Consider the following 26,495-nt stretch of genomic DNA (forward strand, 5'->3'; position numbering starts at 1 on the left):
AGACCTGGGGTGTGGCAGGGAGTTCAGTGGTCTTACGGCCTGGTGGAAGAAGCTGTTTCCCATCTTAACAGTTCTTGTTCTAATGGTTCAGTACCTCCTACCTGATGGTAGGGAGTAAAAGAAATTGTTGGACAGATGGAAAGAATCATTGACCATGCTTAGGGCTTTGCCTCCGCAGAGTTACTGATAGACATCTCTGATGGATGGAAGGGAGACCCCAGTGATCCTCTCAGCCGTCCTCACAATCCTTTGCAGGGACTTGCGGTCGGATGCCTTACAATTCTCGTACCAGACGGTGATGCAGCTGCTCAGGGCATTCTCGATGGTGCTCCTGTAAAAATTAGTTGGAATGGTGGGAGGGATGGTGTTGAGGGATCAGGTGTGATCCCCCATTATGTGCACTCTCCGAAACTTGGTGCTACTAACCCTCTCTACGGATGAGCTGTGTATGTGTAGTGAGGAATGGTCAGCCTGCACCTTTCTAAAGTCTGCAATCTCTTTGGTCTTGTCCACATTTAGACTGAAGTTTCTGTGTCCACGTGACTCTACCAGGCGCTTTACCTCTCCCTGTATGGCATCTTGTTGTTGTTGATGAGGTCAACCACTGTTGTGTCATCAGTAAGCTCGATGGTTTGGCTTGAACTGGATCTAATGATGTCTTGCGTCAGCAGTGTGAACACCAGCAGGCTGAGCATGCAGCCTTGTTCCGTTTTCAGGTATTCCTGCTGTATTTTAAAGCAGTAAATGTCTTTGAAGGTTGAGATTCAATTCTGTGATAATGGGAAATGCCTGTTCATGTTTATTGTGCTTATTAATAAGTTGGTTGTGCAGGTATCTGTCATGGCTCAGTGAGTAGCCCTTGCTTTTGAACTGGGAGTGACTTTGAATTCCACTTCACTGATTCTAGTTCAAGGTTTAGGGCAATGCTGCAGTGCAGTGCCAAGGGAGCCTTGCACCATTTGAAGCATTTATTAATTTAAACCGAGAGCCTATTGTCTTCTCAGATAAATATGGAAGATCCTGGAGAAGTTCTTGCCAGTACTTCTGGCCAGTATTTATCTCTAGGCCAGCTTATCAACATATTGGTGTTTGTGGAAGCTTGCTGCCCGTAAATAGGTTGATGTTTCCTGTATTCCACCACTTCCACAGCACATAATTGCCATAAAACGTTTGTAGTACCTGATTACCTGAAAGGTGGCAGAAAATTGGAAATTTATCTTTTCCATGACTTTGTGAAGTTAGTGGGAAATGACCACTCACCCATCATCCTGTCAACCACCATCAGATGTCATGGTGTATGAAACTGGGTTTTGATTGGTTGTTTTCAAAATCCCTATCGTATTGATATCCCTGTGCACCATGATATCTTGCAACAAATTTGACTAACAAGAAGTGAAATTCTGACTAATAATTGTCAGGCACTCACTCAGATTCAAAAATTCAATGATGTCATGAATCCACAAACTCCTTGTCCACGTTGGAAGGATGTATTAAGTTACCATAATCATGTCCAGCTCCAGGAAGGGAAACACAACCTCAGTATAGTAACATTGTGGTCACTTTGACCTCTTTACAATACATTAGACTTTGTTTTGTTCTATCTGTTTTTGTTATATAATTCTGTATAATTTATGTTTAATTCACGCTTTTCTTGTGAGTGTTGTTTCTGTGACACTATGTGCCTGAGATGCTGCTGCAAGGAAGTTTTTCCTTGCACCTGTGCATATGACTATGAATTTGGACACGATGGACATCAGATTCCCAAAAATCAGCCACCCATTACAGAAGTCTCAAGCATGACTAAGTGGAGAAACCGATTGAAGGAAGCCTCCTTGAAGAACACAATGTTCCCACTGTCTCCTAGAAAGCTCTAAATCACGACTGCTTAAAGTAGAGAAAGAGCATGTGGGGAGAAATTGAGAGCCTTGGTATCATGCATCAGAGGACACACAGAGGTGTTCATGTCCTTACCAACTCTGCACCTGCATCTCTCACTCCAGCTGTGGAAGTACTCACAGTGCACACGTTAATCTCATCAAAAACCTCAAGCCTCAAAACCAATTGGAAGCAGGTCATCCTCCATCTCAAGGTCCCCTTGCAGAAAGATAATTCTGAAATTACTTTCTCTTTTCCACTTTTGATGTTACTGTTGATTTTGGAATTTCCTTTTATTAGAGTGAAACAGCAACTAACTCATTGGTATAAGCAGAAACCTATAAAAACTGAAGGTACCTTAACTATCATTGCTGTTTAAGTGTTGAATTGTGCTACTTTTCTGGTCTGAATATCTTAGAGGACACCATTCCTGCCTTGCTGAGGCAAAAAAAAGGTAAGCCAACCTGAGTTATTGTCCTCAAGTTCTAGTGGAGCATTTTCATTGGGCTTAAGTTAGAGTCTCTTTGTTTATTGTTATCAGTGGAAAGTAGAGGGAGTTGACTTACTGGGTATTACAGAAAGATGTCCTGCATCTGGAATAAAAATGACTTGGAGTTCAGACTGATTGGACTAATTTTGTTTAAAATGTTCTATAAACCATTGTCTATGGGTCAGATTTGGCCTGTAGCAAAACCTAGCTTTGCTAGAAACAAGGACATTCTTGAAGAAGAGCGTGCATGTGTACCACAGCTGCTCAAGACATTCTGCAGAGGAGAAACGACCTTTCCTTCATCGTGCAAAGGTGATAGTCTGGGGGTGGTGGGTGGTGGGGAAAAAAGTTGGACGAATTGTTGCAGAGGTGATAGGGAGGTGACATGATGGTGATAGGGGTCACATGATGAGAGTGTAGCTTTGAATTGGTGCTTGGGCAGACTGAAGACAAGAGAAGCAAAGAAAGGTGGTAGTGATCAAGAATGACAGCAAGATAAAGCGAGCATCTGGAAGAAATTGAAGCTTCTCTTCGAGCCCTTTAGCAGCCACCCAGGCGCCGTTAAATCCTTTGGCATCACAGCAGGCTTTATTCCTGCAAAGTCCCCACAGGCATCATGAAAGTTGGAATTTTGTACATGATGCCAAATGAGCATTAAATACCACAATAATATTGCACTATTCCTGATTTCTTAGTGTGCTATGCATCACATCCAGAGATTGGTAATGATTCCAGTCCCTAGTCATTTATACGGATCTCAGTGAAAGTGGCATTCAGAGCGTGAGTTTTACCGTTCACTTTTAAGAATAGCAATGCCTGTAGGTTGGAAAGGTTACAAATGTCATTATATGACATATTCCTCAAACAAATTTTCTTTCTCTTTTTGTTTTATAAGAACAGTGAAATGTCCTTGAAGTTCCTTTATGTGGAAGTAATTTTAAGTTGTTCCTAGCGCAAAAGTGAGTGGTGGTTTTGGGAATTCAAAGAGAATGTGGGGAGAATAGAAAACTGGGATTAATGTAAATTTGTGTAAATGGGTGGTTCATAGTCTGGTTTGGATTCAGAGAGGTGAAGTGCCTGGATCTCTGACTCAGTTAATTCTGCGGGGACAGATGGAAATTTCCTTTACACTTTCTTCTTAAATTTCTCTTGAGCAACACAAGCTTATTTCCATCAACATGCCTTTAACTGCCATGGTTTCAAGGAACATTGGGGCTCTGTGACCCCTTCCTGTAAATGGAAACAGGTCAATGAAATTGAGGAGTGATAGCAAAGTGGGAAATGGGAGCAATGCCAAGCTCTGAAATGATGCCAGACTTGCACATCAAGTACTTTCCCCATTCATTTGATTGAAGCACTCAGTGGAATGGCACCCAGTGAAAGCTGAGGAGGTGCTGTTTTGATTCCATTCTTTACCAAGCGAGACAATAGCAGTGGTGACATTACAGTAGTCTTCAGCAGAAATGGGAGTGAAGTGGGAATGGGCAAGGGACGTTGTTCATTTGTCCACTGAGCTTTTTGGAAGGTGAACATGCAAATAGAATTGTGTTCAGTGGTGGTTCTTTTGTGGCAGAAGGTGGCTGATCCCAGAGCTTACATGTGTAGAACGGCCACCTGGGTGATGTTTTGCAAGTTTGGCTGTTTCCCATTGGAGCTGCAGCGTGCATCAGGAGAGAGCATCCAAAGGATGGGGGGGGGGGGGAGAGGAGGAGGATTAGTTTTACAGCTGAGCAAACTCTCTTTCTCAAGGGTACAATGAACTGCATATTCTCTGCAGGTGATGATGCTTGTTGCTCACTGCACTGTAGTAAATGAAAGGAAACCTAAGTCTATCAAAATCAAGACAGTATTTAATGGAAAGCATGTTAAAAACACAAGCACTTGTTTCTTCATTGTACCTGATACCATCTGCTACCAATATGATAGAGTTAATTGATGGATGCAAACAGTTTGTTCCAACAAGCCTTTCTGCGTTCTTTCTCAGCATTATCTTATCAGTCTCGATTGCTTCCTGTAATCAGCTTACTCTGTTCTTTAGCCTTTTGGCACACATTAAATCTTTCACTTGTGTTTATTTTTCTCCCCTCTGTAGCTGGTGCCTTCTCCTTTTCCCAACCTTCCTCATATTTCCCCGAGTGAGAATTTTACAGCTAAACAAAAAGAAATTAAGACCATATCTAAGCCTTTTTTCTAGTGTAATCAACATTAATATCAAATTATCTTTCCTGGTTTGATTGACTCTGAGACAACCCTTACTTCCTCTTTCTTGCCAAGAATGTATTCTGTCTTTTTGTAGAGCTGCTGAGAAGCAGATGCTAATGACTTCACACAAGAGTATAATAGGACGTGGAGTGTTTCTGCACCTAGGTTAATGATGAGGTTTGTATGTGGGCATTGTAGGAGTGAGCTCAATGGGCTGCTTTGTGCTATGCTGCTGCTTCACACCGATTTTGAACGTTCTTAATACGGCTCCACACAACTCATCTTGACAAAGCTTGGCCTCACAGTGGCAGTTGGCCACAGTGCCCTTGTTTGTCACTTCCCGGCGACTGGAAGCTTAAAGCCAATGATGCGAAGCATGACATTAAGCTCTTACTGGGCTTCCTGCCAGAGGCAGCTTTGGAGAGGTTGACCGTGCTGTGAAAGTAATAAGATCTTAGCTGCTTCTCTTGGTACAGTGAGCCACCTCAGAAGATTTGAGAGGCATGAGCATTGATTGTGTTGAAATACAAAGCTGCCATCATTTCTAGATGCCGTTTGTTCTTCCCACACCCCCACCCAATGTTGACTGGTTGAACAGCTCACTTTCTAATTATAATGAACACCTCTACTTTCAACACCAAAAACTTTAACAAACTTCTACAGATGTACAGGGGAGAATATCCTAATTGATTGCATCACGGCCTGATATGGAAACACCAGTGCCCAGGAAAGGAAAAGGCAGAGAGTGGTGGATACAGCCCAAACCATTACAGGCAAAGCTCTTTCCACCAGTGAGTACATTTATGTTGACTTCTCATCATCATAGCCCCCTACCATCCAAATCACAATTTGTTTTCTGTTTATGACCCTTTCCCAACTCATCAAAGCTGCAACTTTTGAGTTTCCAATTGCTTTTTTTCAACACCAACAGTATAATTGGTTTTTACCCAAGGAATCTAAATGCTCTTTGTATAGTCATGTGTGAGGGAAACATAAGACCATTCGTTAGACACAAGTAGAATTAGCAACAGACAAAATGCTGGAGGAACTCAGCACATCAGGCAGCATCTATGGAAATAAATAAGCAATTGATGTTTTAGGCCAAGACCCTTCTTTTGCTACTAGCACAAAGGAATTTAAACTGCACAGAAAAGATTATTCATTGGCATGTTAACTATATTTCATGATCATAGGCAATCACATTTCCTTTTCCAGTTTCTGGTGCAGATAGTGTTGAGAATGTGAAATTTGTGTTTGCAGATTTTAGAACTGGTTTTTACTGAAGAAATTATAGATTCACTATGTCGTATTCCAGAGAAGCAGAGGGCGTGAAGCACAGAAGAGCTGCTACTTAATAAAGGGGAATGCATTAATGAAACAGTAGAAACTGCTACAGTGAAAGCTCATGAGGTCAGGAATGTGCAAAAACAAGACATATTTATGTCCAAGGCAGAAACTGGTGTTACCTCTGTGTATTGTCGCGATGCAAAGTTGCTGGAGAATTTGCAAGTGGGAAGAAGTGGAATTATATTTAGAAACTTGACTTTTTAAAGCGTCATTTAGCAAACAAATCACATGGATGATGTGCAACAAACTGTACTTGGTAGTTTATTATCCTTAGAATAATTTCAGGTTTACTTCCGCTTAAAATTTAAAAAAAATTGCACAGCCCAGGATTTTTGTGCATGCTGGTCATTTGGTCATTACAAATTAGAGGGAAGTGATGGGTGAAGTCAGCTGGGTGGGAAAGGTAAAGGGCTGGAGAGGAAGGAATCTGATTGAAGAGGAGAGTGGACTTGTAGGAGAAAGGGGAGGAGTAGAGGACCTGGAGGGAAGTGAAAAGAGTTAAGAGGCCAGAGTGGGGAATAGAAGAAGTGGGGGGGGGGGTGGTGAAGGGATTTTTTTTATACCAGAAGAAGAAACAATAAACATGCCATCAGGTTGGAGGCTACCGAGATGGAACATAAGGTGTTGTTCCTCCACTCTGAGAATGGCTTCCTCATGGTACAAGAGGAGGCCATGAGCCAACAGGTTGTAATGGGAATTGGAATTAAAATGTTTTATTGCCACTGGGAAGTTCTGTTTTTGGCAGATGGAGCGGGGGAGCAGAATTATGTCATTCAACCCATCAAGTCTGCTCTGCCTTTTGAACATAGCTGATTTATTATCTCTCTCAACCTCATTTCTCCTGCTTTCTACTAGGAGCCTTTTATGTCCTTACTAACGAAGAACTTATCAATCTCTGCTTTAAACATATCCAATGGCTTGGCCGCCACACTTGTCTGTGGCAACGAATGCCACAAATTCACCACTCTTGACCTAAAGAAATTCCTTCTTATCTTTGTTCTGAAAGGGATGTCCTACTATTCTGAGGCTGTGCCCTCTGGTAAGACTCTCCCACTATTGGAAACACCACATACATTCTATTATTTCTTCCCCTGTTCTCTTGCCTCCGTTCTGTTCCAAATCTCCCAAACCAATACCATAAGGTTAACAGCACTGGACAACAATGATTTTGCTTCCTGAATGATTTTGGGCATACCTTATGGGTTTTGGGCTGTTGATCATGAAAATTACTATAAAATTTCTCTATCCCACACTCTTTTTTTGGAAATTGCCTATATTTGTGATTTCAGTTCATAATTCAAGTCAACTAAAATGTTGCCCACAATGTAAGCCAAAAAGTTTTCTATCTTGTCCAGGATTGTGTGGACAGGTTTAGGTAAAGCCGGTGCTGCATGACAGGATGGGTTTTAGAAAGGTTATGTGTTTCTCTGAGGGATTTTGATGTTTGAGACCAGGTGTTTCATAGAATAACTGATGCCAAAATTAAGGAAGGCATTTTTGTTGTTCCACAAATCAAACAGGTCATCAATGACAGGCAATTCAAAGAACTTCTAGTGGAACCAGAGAAAACCACATGGGGGGCATTCAAGGCTGTTGTTGAAAATTTTCTCGGCAACATCTCTTGTATGTTGGCTCCATATAAATTGGGTGTCCATAAGCTGGTGGGGATCCAAAATATGTGATCACTCTTCCAAAGAGCAATTTAATTTAATCCATTTCTAACAATGAATCCTTCATACTGAACTGTTTGGATTTGGCATCAACATAGAAACTTGTACCTCAAACCCCAGCTTTGGGGGAAAAAGCAAATGAAACAATACCCAAACATTGTTTTGGCTTTCAAGAAGTAAACACTGTCTCAAAATGTAATATGCATTGAATATTGAACAGTAAAATAAATGTGATTATAGAATAAAATTTACCCTCCATTAATAGTCACATGATTGCAAGTGAAAGTCAGCTTAAACTGATCAGAATGTCTCAATTCATTGCTTGAGTGTACTAGGACAGACAAAATATATGGCATATCACAAGGTTATCAGGGCAGTGGCCAAATGCAAAGATAAGAAACGTCTGAAGGAGTGGGTAAAGGGTGAAATGGCAGGAAGGGAAGAACATCACTTGTAGCTTTCAGAGGTGATTGAAGGCGTGATCTTCATCGAAGCTGGAGGTGTACAAATGTTTAAGGATGATGCTGATTAGAGAGATTGGGAGATAGGATAGAGGTGCAGAGGTCATAGGGATTTGAAAACAAAGATGGAAGATTTAAAAATTTCTGTGTATGAAGGAGACAATGTAAGCATGATTAATCAGTAGTAAAAGTTCACAGACGATAGCTGAGGGGGGGCTGATGAGGTGGTAAGGAAGAGGAATTGAAAGAGTAAACCAAAGGGAATAACTTAAGTCAACTTTACTTGCCCCATCACTGAGATGTTCCCTCAGCTTATGGACTGACTTTCAAGGTCTCTTCATCTCATGCTCTGGATATTTGTTGCTTATTTATTAATATTATTTTTGTATTTTCACAGCTTATTGTCTTTTGTATAGTTGTTGAACACCCAGTTGGTGCAGTCTCTCAAGGATTCTGTTATGATTGTTATTCTGATTGGGTTGGGTTATTCTCTGATTTTGGCAATCCATTTGCAAACGTTTCATTGCCATATGAGGAGACATCATCAGTGCGCTGTTCATTTGTGCTGTGTCCTGAATTTTTGGCCTTTTTATACTTGGGGTGAGGGTGCTGTCGCTGATTGGTTGCGTGGTGAACTCTGTGGTCTGGAATTTTGCCTGCATTGGCTCATAAATAGATTTGAGGTCTACATGTCGGTTTACAGAATTGTTTACGAAAATCCATGCTTCTAGGAATGCTGTGTGTTTGCTTGTGCTATGACTTTCACTGATGTCCAGTAGAATTTGTGTCCCTCTTGATCTTCATGAGTAGAGACTAGGAAGAGTTGGTTATGCTGCTTCATAGCCAGTTGATGTTCATGATCTGTGTGGATACTTTTGTCCCATTTTGGCTGATGCAATATTTGCTGCATTCCCTGTATTGGATTTTGTAGATCACATTGGTCTTGTCAAAGAGCTTGGTTTGTTCTTTTGCTGTGCAAAGTGTTCTCCTCAATGTTGCTGCTGGTTTATGTTCAACTGAAATTCTATGTTCTTAGAACAATCATTTCCAAGATATTTTAAATGTATGGAAATGACGAGACCCCTCCCAACATCACAATTGAGTTTTTGAACAGCGCACTGATGATGTCTCCTCATACGGTGACGAAATGTTTGCAAATGGATTGCCAAGATTGGAGAACAACCCAACCCAACCATCAACCACCTAAGTCACACATTTCCTGAGTTATTTACGCTTATTATTCTATGATGGATATATTGATTATGCCTGCAAGAAAATGAATCTCACTGTGGTATATGGTGACATATATGTACTTCGATAATTTATTTTGAACTTTTGAACTTCGAGTGTGTTTCAGACAACTGTACAGGGGGTGCAGAATTGGTGAAGCTGAAATTGAATTTGGTTTATGGATGGTGGATGCCTAAAATCTGAAGCACATGTCTTTGATTAAAAATCACACCAAAGTTATGTAGGTAAAACACGAGGAAATCTGCAGATGCTGGAAATTCAAACAACACACACAAAATGCTGGTGGAATACAGCAGGCCAGGCAGCATCTATAAGGAGAAGCACTGTCGATGTTTTGGGCCGAGACCCTTCGTCAAGGTTATGTAGATGTTGAGATCTTTTGGCGTTCCTTCTGCAGCTTTTCTCAACTGCAAGGTACTCTTGTATGGCATGATCTGCCAGAACAGTTTTTCACTGTATTATAGTAGATGTGACAATAAACCAATACCAGATACCACACATAATGAAGATGATAGTATTTTCCATCAAGCAACTCATTGTTGAAGTGAAGTCAGTGTTATAATTGGGAGCAGAAGTGTACCAAAGTTGATTAAGTGATGTGAAGGTAAAGAGCATTGTGTAGCATTGTGTACATCCTGGATGTATGAAATATCTAGAAGGAGAGTGTCCATTTGGAGCATATCTGTTTGAGCTGTTGGGTGTATTCTGTTTGAAGAGAAGAATAATGATTCACATAAAGGTTCCTGAGGAAGGGGAAGAGTAATCAAGATTAAGATTGTGACGTCCTGGTGTCAGGGAAATGACACTGAAAAGGCAGTAGCTTTGTTCAGTTTTGGAATTCGCGATACGTGGGTGGACAGGGCTAGTCATGAAATGCATCCCAGCTATTTGGATCGACACACAAAAAACACCTGTTTCTACCATCTACCCAAAATTCATAAACCTAACTGACCTGGTAGTCACACTGTTTCTACTTGCTCCTGCCCTGCAGGAGATTTTGTGTGTTGTTTCAGATTCCAGCATCTTCTAATCTTTCTTAACATCAACACTGTTTGGATACATCCACAAAAAAAGTGTCTGGTAGTTATCAAAAGATCTTACCAAGAATGTCAGTTAACTTCTGAAACTGGATAAAATTCTGCCAGAAGTTTGGTTCAAGCATAAATCAATAACACTGCGAAAATAACAGTTGTGCTGAGTTTAGAGTGTAACTCTTAGCTGAAGTATGTGTTTCCTACATTAAAGATTACTTCCTGTTCCATGTATCAAATGTTTAGTGGAATGCAGAGCTGGATTAAGAATTGAATCATTGAGTAACATCAGAGTGGATGAACTGGAAATTGGCAGCGGGAATATTATGCAACAGGCGCGTACCAGTGAAGATTAATGTCTGTAGACCAGAGACAAATATTGAAATACAGAGGGCTTAAGCTAATTCATAGAGCACAGATCAGTACAGCACGTACTGGCCCTTCGGCCCTCAGTGTTGTGCCAAACTACTCCAAGATTAATCTAACCCCTCCCACATAACCCTTCCTTTTCTTTCGTCCATTAATGTTTCTAATGTATGTATTTCCCTCTACCATCACCCCTGGCAGTGTATTCAGTGGATTCAGCACTCTGTGTAAAACAAAACACCTACCTCTGACATCCTCCATCTAGACAAAGTCTGCAGGGCCTATTCCTCCCATTCTGTTCTCAAGGTTGCCAGCGTTTTAAATTTTAAACTTTAAACTTCCATTCACTTCACTTCCTAGGCTGTTGTGTTTAATTATTTTCTGCTTTCAATGCAAAACCACCAAGTGGTGGAGGCGATAGTGTCTCAATCTGACTAAAATAAGAGAGAGCAAGTTTCTATAGCTGAGCAGTTGAGGTGAAATTACTGAAATGGCAGAGAAATATGAAATGTTTAAGAATCTGATTGAATGGAAAAACAGAGAAAATAGCTTAACACAAAGGAAGTGAAGTGAATAGATGTCTTAAAAGTTCAACTTTCGGATGCTGGCAACCTAGAGAATAGAATGGGAGGGATGTAGGTTCCTGTAGGAGCTTTCAGAATCAGTTTTATTATGACATGTAATTTGTTGTTTTGCAGCAGAGGTACAGTGCAAAGTCATAAAATTACTATAAATTACAAAATGAATAGTGTTAAAAAAAGAATAATGAGGTAGTGTTTGTGGGTTCAAGGACTATTCAGAAATGTGATGACTGAGGGGAAGAAGCTGTTTCTAAATCTCTGAGTGTGGATCTTTAAGCTCTTTTCGGAGATGTTTGTTATGAGGAGAGGACATGGTCTGGATAGTGAGGGTCCTTGGTGATAGATGCAGCCTTCTTGTAGATGTCCTCGGTGGTGCAAAGTCTTTGCCTATGCTGGAGTCTGGCTGAGTCTATAATCCCCTGCAGTTTCCTGCAATCCTGTGCATTAGAACCTCCATATGAGGCTGTAATGCAACCAGTCAGAATGCTCCACAGAAGGTCTGTGGAAATTTATAAGCGTCTTTGGAAACATACTGAATCTCCTCAAACTCCTAAGGAAGTAGAGTTGCTGGCGTGCCTTCTTCATGAACCGTGGGTTCAATCTCTGACTATACATTAACTGCAGAATTAATTAGCTGGACAATGTGGATTTGTGTAAAATTCAACATATTGAACTGTGTGGTAATGTCCTTTCCCTCCTTATTCAGCCATTTGGTGCTCCAAAATCACGAAACTGAAAATCTGATCTGACAAAGAGTTCTTTTCACTTCTGAAATGTTTTATAGAGAAGAATCGAATCCTGGGATGTAATTGCAGTCAGTAATATTGGCATGTACCTCACTCACCCTTCTGGAGAACTTGTTTATTTTTAGTTTTGGGAGTGGCCTTTTTGTTGACAACTCAAGTCCAGCTTATTACAGTACTGGATATTTTCAGAAAGTGACAAGGCTGGCAAATTATTTGCAAATAATTTAGAACTCCTGTAAAGAGGTATTATGCATGTAGGAGTTGAGTGAAGAAAAATAATGTCAAGACAATAGAGTAATGCAGGGATGGGTAAAGATAAGCAGATTAAGTGTTGAAACAGAGGAAATGAGGTCAGAAGTAATGGTGATTATATAATTACAAAGTGGTTTTAAGGAAAAAAGCTAAATTGGTGCAATTATTTTTGAATGTGTTATGGAGAAGAATACTTTCTTGAGATGAGATTACAGTCAGGCTCATTGGCATGCACCTCGCCCTTCTGCTGAATTTGTTTATTTCTGTATCAACACTCTGGCATTCTTGGAAATAGCCTTTATTTTGTGGACAGCTCAAATCCTGGGTGTTTCTTTAAATTTACAGTCTGTATAGAAAAACAGCTGGATTGGGAACTAAGATTTCAGAGTTCAAGATGTTTTTAAAATATTGAAAGAATGGATAAGGTAACCCTGGTAATAAAAAATGGTAGAGGCAGTGGTTGAAATTCTTGTCTCAGAATTTGTGTGGGTATTCATAATTATTAGATTACGTTAGTTTATCAGTCTCTTAATGGGTATGGTAAAATAATCATTGAGGACAAATAATTTCTATAGTGTTTAGCTAATGAATTTGCCCAGTTCATTATTTAAAAAAGGCTTTCTTCATTACATAAAACTACAATTGGAAACCCATGCCTTAATAGCTACAATTTTTTTGGTTTTCATTTCTGTTTCAGGAAGCCCTTTTACAGTTTTATCTTCAGCAAAATCAGGTACTCTTATTAATTTTTAAAAAGTCTTTTGTCAAATGCACCAACTTCTGGTCTCTGGAATGGGGAAAAAAAGTAAATAAGTAATGATAATAAACAATTCCCCCCCCCCCACCCCCCCAAATTCTTGGTCATTGGTTTTCAGCCGTATGGCTTCCATTTGGGTTTTATTTCCTGAATTAGCTTGTCATATTACTGACTAACACAATATTCTGGACATCCACCAACATGAAATTAGTTACTGTGTCTGCTCAACATCCCATGTGCTGAGAGCAAAATGCCTGATTGGCATTGTAAAATATATTGTTAACAAAGAGCTTTATTGATGTTAAAATGCTAAATTATTTATGGGAGGTATCTGGGACCGCTTTTGATAACTTTGGACTTGCATTTTCACAGTTTTTACACAATGTAATTGTAACCCTAAGGTTTGACCAGAATACGTTTGTCTCGGGGGAAGACAGCCTCTAGCCCAGCCAAACTGAGAAACCTCGTGTGTGTGGAAGCTGCGTGATGTGTTACCCGGTTACAAATCCGTACCACAAAATATCAGACAGTACACCATATGCAATTAAACTTTATAAATCTTAATCTGACCATAGGGTTAGTAAAGAAAATAAAATGAAAAGGGGCCCATTTTAATGAAACTGTCTGATGTGCACGTCGGAGCTCACAGTTCCGTCCATTCGTACCCCATCGACCTCCTCTGAGCGACGCTAACCCTCGGACCCTCGCTCCAAGTCCACTCCGTCCAGTGGTCTACCAGCTCTCTCCACTCACGTCTTCTCTCTCCATCTCTCGCCGACAAAAGACCACAAATGCTTCCTCTCAGACACACAAGAAGAAACAACATGCCTCTCATTGGATGGACACATTCCAAAGCCCCCATCGTCTTAGTCATAACCTAAACACTGCTGCTACAGAGAAACCATTACATTAGCATGAAACATTATAGAGAGACCATTACATTAGCAGTGAAACCTTACAGTGTGTTACATAATAATTACAAATAACATAAAATCTAATGGAGCCTCCTAATTCCTCATTGAGTCTATTCCCTTGGGCTGAGTTTATGAAGTGGGTACAAGAGATTCCACTGTGTCAATCTTAGCTGAACAACTGTCCAGCCTTTATGGCAACAGCTCTCAGATTATTTGTTCATTGACAGAAAGTTGACACACCACAGTTATTGTTTTCTGTGAAAGGGAACAGGTTAAATTGCTGGGTATATAATTGTGAAAGTCAGTGAAGGTAAATGGGATTTCTTTTTGGTGTGTAATTTTTCCCAAGATACAGCCATGGAGTGAATTTGATGATTTCTGTCATGCTGGATTTATCTCAAAAAGGCAGCATGATTGCGTAGTTAGGGTTGGCACGTTAGCATAACACTTTATGGTGCCAGCGAGCTGGGTTCAATTCCCACTGCTAAATGCAGGGAGTTTGTACGTTCTCCTCATAACCATGTGGGTTTCTTCCTCATGCTCTGGTGTTCTTCCACGTTATGGGTTAGTAAGTTAATTGGTCACTTGGGTGTGTGTGAGCAGCGTGGACTGAAAGTACCTGTTACAGTTGCTGCAGCTCTAAATACTTACATAGTGTTCGTGAAAGGATTGTATTATGGAAGTGTAGAGGAATTAAAATTCTCAACTTAATTACATTAAATTAAGCAGAATCTTTGCATTAGTTATAGTGTAGAAAGAGAGAAAAATGCAGTCAGTTTTATTTCTCTTTGTTCTTAGGAAAAAAGTACCTATTTTTCTAGTCAGCACAGTTTTTGAAAGGAAAACTTATGCTTAAAAAAAATTGGATGTAATTATGAGCATGAAGTAAATATAGTTGTTAAAGCACTAATGTATTTTCAAAAGCAGTTGGATTTCTTAGAAAGCGACCTCCTTTTCCTCCCTTCAGTGATAATCTGCAGCTGGTTAGTTTAAGGAACTAGAAGAGCCTCAGTTGATTGAGGTAATTGCAATGTAATTAAATAACATGTGAGGCCAGCTAATGCAGAAAACCTTGGTTATTACTGTGCTTTTATTTGTAATCCCTATTTTTTGTCCATGTACAGTAGGTATCTATGAAAATGTTAGATTTGTGTTTATGGTATCTTCCAACTAACCAAAGTTGAGTCAGAGCCAGATTAAAGAAGTGGGGAGGTCAACATCCCAGTAGTGAGTGTTAGTGCAGGTAATTTTGGTGCTAGGTTTCTTCCAGTAAAAGGAGTGTATTGGTAAATTCCAGCTGCTCCCATTTCCACCAGCATTCCCCCCCCCCCCCCACAATTATCTCCTCCCTTCGTAAGTAAAATGACTGGTTGACCCAGGATCATTTTGTGTTTGCCGAAGAGAGTTCCAGTAATGTTATGTCTGCACAGAGCTGCCTTCCTGAAGGACTTGTGAGAATTTCAGCTGATCTCCCATATTGCTCCCTCAGCACAGACAGGGTGACTGAAAGGGAAGTGAAAGGTTGTCTTAGTAGTTTTGGAAAGCTGTTAGATTTGAGTGTTCACAATTACATTTCCATTTCATACGCTCTGATGTTGACCAAGTTGGAAGTGTACATCTATCACATCGGGTAGAGTCGCAGAGTTTTGTAACGTGGAAACATGCCCTTTTGCCCATATCCCTCTGAGCCATTCTTATCCATGAAGCAGTCTGAATGATGTAATTGTAACTGCCTTTACCACTTCCTTTGGTGGGCTCGTTTCATATACCCACTGTCTTCTGTCTTTGTGGGGAAAAACCTGCCCCTCACATACCATTTGAATCTTTCTCCCCTTGCGTTAAACCTACGCTCTTGAGATCTGAGTCTCCCCTGCCCTACCTATGCAGTGCATGATTTTATAAACCTCTATAAAGCCATCCCTCAGCCTAATTCACTTCAGGGAAAAGAGCCCTATCCTGTCGAGTCATTTATAACTCAATCCCTCCAGTCCGGGCAACAACTTTGTGAAACTTTAATGCATCCTCTCCAGCTTAAATCATATCCTATAGTATGATGACCAGAACTGCACACACAGCTCCATGTGGGGTCTTGTATAGCTGATGTCTCAACCCTTATGCTGATGTGGGCTGAGTATACAAGTGTGCCAGACTTTTTCACCACACTTTCTACTGTGTCACCATTTTCAGGGAACTGTGTCGTCGTATCCTCGTGCTTTCTGTGCAACAACACCTCCCAGGGCACTGCTATTTACTGTGCAAGTCCTGTCATGTTTTAACTTCTCAGAATGAATAACTTTGCACTTGGAATAGTTGCAATCTGGCCTCGGGGGTTTCATTCTTTATTTTATTGTGAATCATTTATTTTCTTGATGATGTCTTTTGGGCACTTTGCATTGAATGGAATTCTTTAAACCTTGATTAAAATGCTTCTTGGAGGTTTGCAGGCAATGCCTGAAATTCTCTGCAGATTAGTGGTGGCTCCAGGGGTAATGGGTTACCTCCTTCTGTAAACTGAACCTTATGTTGTGTTTACTGTTAACAAAAGATGAGCAAGTCTGCTGTTGTACAAGTAAGTTGAGCTCCTGTTGATTGCTACAGAACGCACTGAAAGACAGATTCCAGTTTTGTGTCAAATCAATAAAACTTCCAGGAAACAATGATGTTATTTTTTTTCAATTGGTGATTGAAATAATGAATGTAATTGCTTGCCATGAGAAATAGACTGTGATAGCCTTTAAAAAAAAGCTGGCTTATTCTACCAGTGATGTTAAAAGTTTAGTGTAAGAGGGTTGGGTTGTTCTTTTGTTCTTACAAACACGCTGTAGTGAGAAAGTACAGAAGCACTTCAAGAAAATGGTAAATCAGAAGTAGTTTGGAGTCCCTGTAAATTTTCCCTGTGGGTGGGAAGACACTTTCTGGGACACCTGTCAAGGTGCCTCAGAAAGTCAGTATCAATCATTAAGGACCCCACCACCCAGGACATGCCCTTTTCTCATTGTTATCATCAGGAAGGAGGTACAGAAACCTGAAGGCACACACTCAGCATTTCAGGAACAGCTTCTTCCCTTCTGCCATCCAATTTCTAAATGGACATTGAACCGATGAATGCTACCTCATGACTTCTTTAAAATTTCTGTTTTTGCACTAATTTTAATGTAACTTTAATATCTGTATATATACTTTTAACTCAGTTTTCCTATATTGTATGCATTATACTGCTGCTAAGTTAATAAATTTCATGACACATGCCGGTGATATTAAATCTGATTCTGATTCCTGTTAGTTTCCTTGCAGTATGTCTGATTTGAAGACCCAACCTGAACAAGACATTGTGTTTTTCTACTTATTGACATAATTGAAAATGCTTGTTGGCACTCAATAACTTTTGCTGTGTAAGCCTAGGAGAGTATCGATAGCACTGTCATTCTACTAATTTTATGCTCACTGGGAAATGAATGTTCAGGAATGGAAATTGCAGTTGAACAGATTTTAGAAACATTTTGTTCTTAAAAAAAACTTGTAAAACACTAGTAATTACACTTAATAATTTTCATCTCTATCAGTTTTGGATTTGTTTTTGGCCTTCCTTTAAGTATCGTTGATGGGCTCTTTTCTTTCTTTATTTTGCTAAATCTTCAACAGTGGAAGCAAAAGGTGGGCATTAAGTCTTTCTCATATGGGTCATATATTTGCCTCAGATGCATCTTTGTGACTTCAAATACTGAAATGTCCTTCATGTGTTAAGTTTTTAATGCTGCTTTGTATCGAGAACTTTTCCAAAATTGGATTATACTATTCATAGAAAAATCCTAGCCATTCCATATTCTCTGCCTACAGCAGTGTGTGTTTAATTACTCTAACACCACTGATACTGCTGCACCACTTGTAATTGGTTTTAAAGGTTTTATTTAGTATTGGGGGCTATTATTTACATTGAATCATGGAGAGTTACAACACAAAAGCAGATTCCTTGGGCTACCAGTCATCCACTTAAACGAATCCTACATTTATCCCATTCTCCCCACATTCTCATCAACAGTCCCCCCCCCCCCCAAATTCCATCTACACCTGGGCTAATTTACAGTAGTCCAACCTGCACGTCTTTGTGATGTGGGGGGGATAAACCTCACGGTCACTGGGATAAAGTGCCAAAAGTGTGCTGACAGGTCCTGAGGTCAGGATCAAAGCCTGGCTTCTGGCACTGAGCCTCCCAGTGCTGGCTGTTCACTTTCCCACCTCTGAGAGATCTGGCCATTGGCAACAGCTCAAAGAGCTGCAGAGTTAAATCTATAGGAACAGGGAGATATTTAGCAGATGCAGGAGCCAGGGCCAGTTTGTAGCAATTGACAAGATGTGCTACCCTGCTGTGACCTTGATTGAGTCTCTGATAATTTAGCTAGGATTAACAGAACTGGGGCCAATGTAGGTGCTTGGGACACCAACAAATGGTCTGCTGGAGGAACTCAGCAGCCCGAACAGACGTTGGCGAAGTGGGGAAGAATTGTCAACACTTTGGGTCAAAACTCTGCTTCAGGGAAATGAGAGTGGTGAGACAAGAGCCTGAGGTGTTTGATGGACAGGGTGGGGCTCAAGGGTGATGGGCAGGCACAGACATAGAGTTGGGAGACAGAGGTTGGTGAATAATAGATGGAAGTGGACAAAAAAAAGGGGAGGCATGTGGAGTGTGACTGAGGAAGGAAATCTGATGGAGGGGAAGAAGCTGTTACTGAAACATTTGAGTGGGTATCTTCAAGGTCCTATATCTCCTCTTTGCTGGTAGTATGCTGCTGGCAGTCTCTGTGTGCCTGTTTGCCACACTCTGTCAGCTGCCTCCAACCTTCAGCCTTTTTTGCCCACAAAGCTGCTGCTCTCTGGATGCTTTTTGTTTCTCGCATCATTCTCTGCGAACTCTAGAGACTACTGTGTGTGAAAATCTCAGGAGATCACCCGTTTCTGAGATATTCAAACCACCCCATCTGGCACCGATGGTCAAAGTCACTTAGAACACTTTTCTTCCCTATTCTGATGTTTGATGCGAACAACAACTGCCTGATCTGCTGAGTGCCTCTTGCATTTTGTGTGTTGAACTGAACCTTTTGGCCACATCTGCATGCTTTCATGCATTGAGTTGCTGCCACATGATTGACTGATTAAATATTTGCATTAATGAGCTGGTGTGCCTAATTAAGTGGCCATGGATTGTATGTCAGTGATGATAAACCTGAATCTGATAGGACAGCAAATGCTCACATGATGTATCATGGACACAACTTAATTCTAGAAGCCCAGCCAAAACTGAACTGCTGTTTCTTAGAATGTCTGACAAGTTGGATGCCTTGTTGTAGAGATCACATTTTCTGTGGAGTGGCTATTGTGCAGCACAGCCTGATAGCTGCTTACCTCCTATGTGAATGAATGCGTGAGGCTCTCTGGGCTGATTATTGTACTCAGACAGTCTGACTGGAGCTCTGCAGCAGTATGAATGAGCAGAGAATGATGAATGAAAGTTCAGCGGACTTGGTCAGTCTTCATCTTTTGCTTGTGTACACAGGCTGCAGCAAAGAGCCTTTTGTTCTCCTTCAACACTCGACTGCCTATTTCTTTATTTAGTGATACAGCACAGTGTAGGCCCTCTGGCCCTTCCAGCCACGCCGCCCCAGCAACCCCTGACAAACCCAATTAAGCCTAACCTAATCACAGGACAATTTACAATGACCAATTAATCCACCTGGTCCGTCTGTGGACTATAGGAGGAAACCGGAGCACTCTGCGCCAACCCACGCATTCCACTGCGAGGACATAGAGACGCTTTACAGATGGTGCGGGAATTGAACTCCAGACTGTAGTAACATTGCAATAACTGCTACATTACCGTGGCACCCAGTAACTGGGAACTGTGGGGATGTGGTTTGGATGCAGTGTTGGAAATCAGAAACTGAATGCAGTGTGGTATTAGGCAGCACTATGAGAGTGCAGAACCCTCGTTATAGTGCTGGATCACCATTACATAGGAGACCATTTGAGGGCCGCTGGTGTGATTACAGATATCTCGAACATTCTGAATGATCCTCCCTACAATCTTTAACAACCGTGATGCAATGCTGGACTCTTCCAGGAGTGGAGTTCCTTCAGTGTTCCCAAAGTTACACCAAGAGATTGGTCTACTGAACCTGGACTAGGTTACATTTGCTGCAGCTTCGGTGACTATTCATTTTGCTGGAGAGGGAGGGCTGTTTCTGATGGAGACAAGAGATCTGAGGCAAAAAAACAAACAGCATCTGCAGGGGGGCACACAGCAGGGTTTCAGTTGAAAATTTCTTCACTCTCCACAAAAGCTGCTCAACCAGCTAAGTTTCTATTTTTTGTTGGATCTGGATATTGGAAGTTTACTGAACTATTGAATGTTCTTTGATGTCCGGAGAGCCGGTGGCTGTGATTTGAAAATGGAATATGGTGGTAAAATGGTATTTGTGAAAAGTGAGTGTGTGCAGGGAAACTTGGTGTCTCACATGGTCACAGGGACCGTGAGATCAGGATCAAACTTGGGTTGATAACTGCTCTGAGAATCAAATGTTCACAACAGTGAATGTGGTTTTTCCAAGTTTGATATGCATCTCAATTCAGACCCTGCAGCAGTAAATACAAAAGCATTATTGGTTTTATGAGGCATTTTAAATCTGCACCACTTTTACTGATTTGCTGCTGGCTTCTGGGCAGGGTGACTCTTGCCCTTCTGTAGACTTCTGAGACATCAGCTACCCAAAGCAAGCACTGCAGAAATACCACCAACAGTATCACATCAAAATCCTCCAAATCCAGCACCAATACCCTCTACCAGGCCTATATATCCCGTGTTTATGGCTCTCAGGGGTAGCACTGGGTAGATTACATAGAACATTACAGCACAGTACAGGCCATTCACCCCAGAATGTTGTGCTGACCCTTTGACCTACTCTAAGATCAAAAGATTCTGCAGATGCATGAAATCTAGAGTACAGTAGTACACACAAAATGCAGGAGGAACTCAGTAGATCAGGCAGCATCTATGGAAAGGATTAAACAGTAGATGTTTTGGGCAGAGACCTTTATCGGGACTGGAAAGGAAGCGGGAAGAAGCCAGAATAAGAAGGTGGAGGAGGGAGGAGGAATACAAATTGATAGGTGATAGGTGAAACCAGGTGGGGAGGGGAGGTGGTTAGGGGATGGGGAATGAAGTAAAAAGTTGGGAGGAGATATGTATAAGAGGTAAAGGGCTGTAGAAGAGGGAACCTAATAGAAGAGGACTCAAGATTTCCAGCATCTGCAGAATCTCTTGTTTTTAGGATGCAGATCTCTAATCACTGGTGTTACAGAACCAGATTACATGAGTTTGTGCTTCAGATCAGTGAAGTTTCATCAGGAGTGCATGAAGTATTCAAAGTATATTTATTATCAAAGAATGTATAAATTATACAAGCTTGAGATTTGTTTGCTTACAGGCAATCACAAAGCAAGGAACCTGAGACAACTCAAATCCAAAACACATTGGGTCCTTAGATCCAAATCCCAGAGCAGCCTGGTGTAGGCCCAAAGCCTCGGTCTCAGTTCAGCATATTAGCGGGGCAAATCGCTGCAAAGCTCTCAGACACGAAGCACAGCAGCCGGGGAAGGTCTCACAGCCACAGCATCATGCAGAGCAGAGCCCACAGTCTGTTTGGGCCGACGTTTAAATTGTAAGCCTCTGTTTCATCTGAAAAGGAGCATATATGGCTTTGGGTGGTGAGAAGGAAAGTGGAATAATAGCATGATATAATATGAAGAAGAGTGTGTTTGAATAGTGTAAGATTTAAATCAGGGTGCCAAGGAGGGAATTTTTTAAAAACAAAATATACTTTATTCAAAAATAAAATTATATACAATAAACCATTCAATGACTTTCAATCCTTTACAACTGTTTCCATTACAGTCTTTACATTTTCCACACTTTTTGCCACCCACGTGGCACTCTGTTATTCCATATTTACATACACTTGTTTAGGGGTATACACCCCGCCCCCCCCCCCCACCTCTCAACTCCCACAGGAGAAGAATCCTAGACTGTGGTCCTTCCCCACTGGGCCCTTGCGGTGGCTTCACCAGGTTTGAGTGTATCCCTCAGCACGTACTCCTGCGGCTGAGAATGTGCCAGTCGGCAGCATTCTCCCATGGACATCTCTGTGTGCTGGTTGGTCTTGGTGTGCGTCCCCGGGAACAGCCCGTAGATCAGAGAGTCCTCTGTTACACAGCTGCTGGGGATGAACCTCGACACTGCCTCTTCCATCCTCCTCCACACCTTCTCCACGAACCCACAGTGTGCAAAGAGGTGGGTCACCGACTCCTCCTCACTGCAGTCCTCCTGTGGGCAGAGGGGTGTGGAGACGACGTTCCAGGCGTACAGGAGGGATCGGACTGTGAGGGCCCCTCTCACCGCCAGCCAGGCGAGGTCTTGGTGCCTGTTGGTGAGGTCTGGCGATGAGGCATTTTGGAGAGTACATCCGCCATGTACGTGTGCGATATCCTGTCGAAGGCTTTCTCCTAGTCCAAGCTGACCAGGCAGGTGTCCACCCCCCTGTCCTGCACGTAGGCGATCAGCCATTGGCCTGCAGTCATTGATGGTAAGAGATAAAAATATGAAAGCTGGATTGGGTACAATCCAAGTCCTTGTCAACTCTGGTGGAGAGGAATCCTTGGTTATCAAATAGGGAAGACAGATTGTGTTTACTGGTATGGAAAATGGCATCTCTGTAACAATGGCTCAGTGAAAACGTGAGAAACTTACAGATCCGTAAAAGGAAGGAGGGTGGCGAAGCGTAGTGATGATGGCTGTGGGAGTTAACAGGCTGATTGGATGTTGGTCACAGAAGCATTATGAGAAATAGGGAATTGAGGAAAGGAAGAATTGTGCTGGTGTTGATCCTGAGATTAATTGTGACCAGGATATGCAATCGACTTGCTGCTTGTATGTCACCACAGAGACTGTGTAGCTGGCTGAGCAGGCAGATAAATCTTGCTTCATGGCTCGTAACAGGTGTCACTGACGATATGTGCTTGTCCATCACCAAACTGATGTGTTACCCCAGATTACTCACTCAGGCCTCCAAAAGAGCTTTAATACAATGAGGGCACTGAAATAAACTGACACAGCATTAATGAGTTGGGGGGGGGGGGGAATTCAAACTACTGGAGGAAGCATCTGTGGAGGAAAATTGACAGTCAGAATTTTGGGTTAAGATGAGGAGTTTTGATCAGAAACACTGAGTGCCCATTTCTCTCTGTAGATGCTGTCTGACCTGCTGAGTTCCTCCAGCAGTTTGTTTTGTTTTGCAGATTTCAGTGTTGGCAGTCTCTTATGTATCTCTGGCAGTGTTGTTGAGATTGATATTGCACTTCCTGTGAGGCAAATAAAATGAAAACTGAGGTCACTATCTGAATTTGGAATATTGAATTCTTGGTAATTTAAACCAGTACAATTACTTGGCCAATTGAATTTGTGGCTCCATATACAGAAGTGAAGCTAGTTTGATTTTGCTGTGAACTGTTTTGATAGTGGGCAGCTCAGTATTTGTTTATCTGCAATATTTCCTAACTTTTATTTTCTTGAACCAAAGCAATGGGGCAAGATGTTCTATGAGAATATTAGGAGCAAGAGGAAAACCAGGGAAAGAGTGTGTGCCCTTAGGGACCAAAGGGGTCATCTATGCGGAGCCAAGAGATGTGGAGAGGTCCTAAATGAATTCCACTTCTCTGTATTCACCAAGGAGAAGGACATGGAAGATAGTGAATTCAGGGTGGGGTATGTGGTCAGTATTGAGGAGGAGGAAGAGGCGTGAGATGTTATGGGCTGCATAAGGGATGATAAATCCCCAAGGTCGATGGGATCTATCCTATGGGAAGAAAAGGAAGAGGCAATGAGGAGCCTGACGAAGATTTTGCATCTTTGTTTTAGCCGGAAGGCACCACACCTCTTCTGGCTAATGTTGTTCCTTTATTTAAGAAGGGCAGCAGGGATAAGACGGGTAACTACAGCTTGTGAGCCTTATGTCAGTGGTAAGGAGAAAATCCCAACCAATAGGGTTCATGTACCACAGACAAAATGCTGGAGGAACTCATCAGACCAGGCAGCAACTATGGAAAAGAGTGAATAGTTGACATTTCAGGCCAGTCCTGATGCAGGGTCTCAAACCGAAACTTTGACTGTTTACTCTTTTCTATAGATGCTGCCTGGCCTGCTGAGTTCCTCCAGCATTTTTGTGTGTGTTGCTTTGGATTTCCAGCATCGGCAGATTCTCATGTTTAGGATTTATTTGGAAAGACCAGGGCTGACCAGGGATAGTCAGCATAGCTTTGTGTAGGGAAAATCCTGCCTCACTAGGGTTGTAGATGTTGTTTCCATGGGCTTCAGTGAGGTACCTGACAAGGTCTCACATGATTGGCTGATCAGAAAGGTTAACACACATGATTGGCTGATTTAAAAGGTTAAGGCACATGGGATCCAATAAGAGCTGATTGATTAGATCCAACACTGATGGTAGACAGAGGTTATGACAAAATGGTGCTTCTCTGATTGGAATTCTATAACTGGTGGTCTACTGCAGAGATTGGTGCTAGAACCCTTGTTGTTTGTGAAATATATATAAACAATCTAAATCTAGGAGGTGGTGATTAGTAAGTTTGCAGATGACACCAAAGTTGGTGATGATAGGGATATTGAGGAAAGTTGTGTAAAGCTACAGCAGACTGTAGACCAGATGGAATTTAATCACAACAGGTGCAATGTGATTCATTTTGGAAAGTTCAAGTTTAATTGTCATTCAACTGTACATGAATACCCATGAATACAGCCAAACAAAACAGCGTTACTCTGGGGCCAAGCAGCAAAACACAGTACCAACAGTCGCACAGCACAAGGCAGATGTAAGATAGCAAGAACTGCAAGATCAGTAAAGTGCAGTCACACAAAAAATATATAGTCCAAGACCCTGAGTCTATGAATGTTACAACAGTCTGCAGTTAAGCACAATACAGCTTAAATCCTGCCAAGTGAACACTGGGAGGGCGGCACTGATTCCAGCTTTAATGCCACACCACCCTGCCTCTGGTAGAGTACGAAGAGGTCTCTCCTGGACAGCTATTATCAGGCAACACTGTAGCTTGAGGCCCAGTCCTTGCTATGACCAAGGCCATGTAGTTCCCCCATCCTCCAACAATAAATTAGTGAGGCGAACTTGCGGTATTCAACACTAAAGTCCAACAGGGTCTTGTGATCACAAGAAAAGGAATGAAGACCATCACTCACTGTTAGACTGCACACCGCCTTTGCACAATGACTCCTGATGCAAGCAACAGCACAATCCGCATAGAGTCCAGCTCCTTCTCTTTCTCCACCATTGAGAAACTCGCTGATCAGGTATACCTGCTGTACTTCAAGTTCTTAATGTCCAGCAGAGCCTTGTGGTCATAAAAAGGACTAACACATTTAGTTGAGTCTGTAGGAGCCTTTGCAATTGAACATGCCGCCATCTTACCAGAAATTAAGTAAGGATAAATGGCGGGGCATTAAGGAATGTTGATTGTTGGATCGGTGCATAGAACATTTAAAAGGGGCAGGTTGTGATGCAACTTTAGAAATTACTGGCAGATCTAGCAATTGGAGTACTTGGTTATGAGAAGGATTGAGATAAGTTGGTCTTGTTCGTCCTGGAGTAAAGAGTGGTGTGACTTGAGGGAGGTATATCAAAGTTTGTAGGGTAGGTAGTGTGTTTTTCTCATGGTATCAAAAACAGGAGTGTTTAGGTTTAAGGTGAGAGGAAGAGGTTTTAAATAGGAAAGCATCTTTTACATAGAGTGGTTCATATCTGGAACATGCTGCCAGAGGTAATGGTGAAATGAGATACAATCGGCGTGTTTAAGTGATATTTAAGTAGACAAGGTAAATAGGGGTAAAAGATCAGTGAAAAGATGGGCAGAAAAGTCAGTATGGATATTACAAACATGCTGGAAATCCAAAGCAACACACACACAATGCTAGAGGACTCAGCAGGCCAGGCAGCATCCATGGAAAAGTTGACGTTTCGGGCCGAGACCCTTCATCGGGACTGGAGAAAAAAAGAATGACAAGTCAGAGTAAGAAGGTGGGGGGAGGGGAAGAAGACACACAGGTGGTAGGTCATAGGTGAAACAAGTGGGGGGTATGTGTGAAGTAAAGAGCTGAGAAGTTGCTTGGTTAAAGAGGGAAAGATGTGCTTGCTGTGGCATCCCATTTGAGATGGTAGAAGTTACGGAGAATTATGTGCTGGACATGGAGGTCAGTGGGGTGGTAGGTGAGGACTAGAACCCTATCCCTGGTATTGCAGCAGGAGGAAGGGGTGAGGGCAGACATGCACAGAATGAAAGAGATGCGGGTGAGGGAAGGAAAATCCCTTTCTTTGAAGAAGAAGGATATCTTATTAGTTCTAGAATGAAAGCTTATTCTGCGAGCAGCTGCGGTGGAGACAGAGGAACAGAGAGAAGAGGATGGCAGGATGGCACTTTTAC

General features: G+C 41.8%; 1 protein-coding gene across 6 annotated transcripts in view; it reads left to right on the forward strand.

Annotated features, from left to right (window-relative positions):
* The window catches only part of ptpn9a (protein tyrosine phosphatase non-receptor type 9a), a 248,321-nt gene that overhangs the window by 36,275 nt on the left and 185,551 nt on the right, over positions 1-26,495 (forward strand). Inside the window, exon 2 of one of the 6 annotated variants that reach the window (XM_059946071.1) lies at positions 12,970-13,005. The exons of 2 other annotated variants lie outside the window; for them this stretch is intronic. In XM_059946071.1, the coding sequence (XP_059802054.1) occupies positions 12,970-13,005 (36 nt within the window). Of the gene's footprint in view, positions 1-519; positions 717-5,230; positions 5,359-12,969; positions 13,006-16,424; positions 16,513-26,495 lie in introns of those variants that run through there. 3 more of the 6 variants (XM_059946075.1, XM_059946070.1, XM_059946074.1) reach the window with 3 other exon arrangements.

This window comes from Hypanus sabinus, chromosome 21, assembly GCF_030144855.1.
Source record: "Hypanus sabinus isolate sHypSab1 chromosome 21, sHypSab1.hap1, whole genome shotgun sequence".
NCBI classification, from domain to species: domain Eukaryota; kingdom Metazoa; phylum Chordata; class Chondrichthyes; order Myliobatiformes; family Dasyatidae; genus Hypanus; species Hypanus sabinus.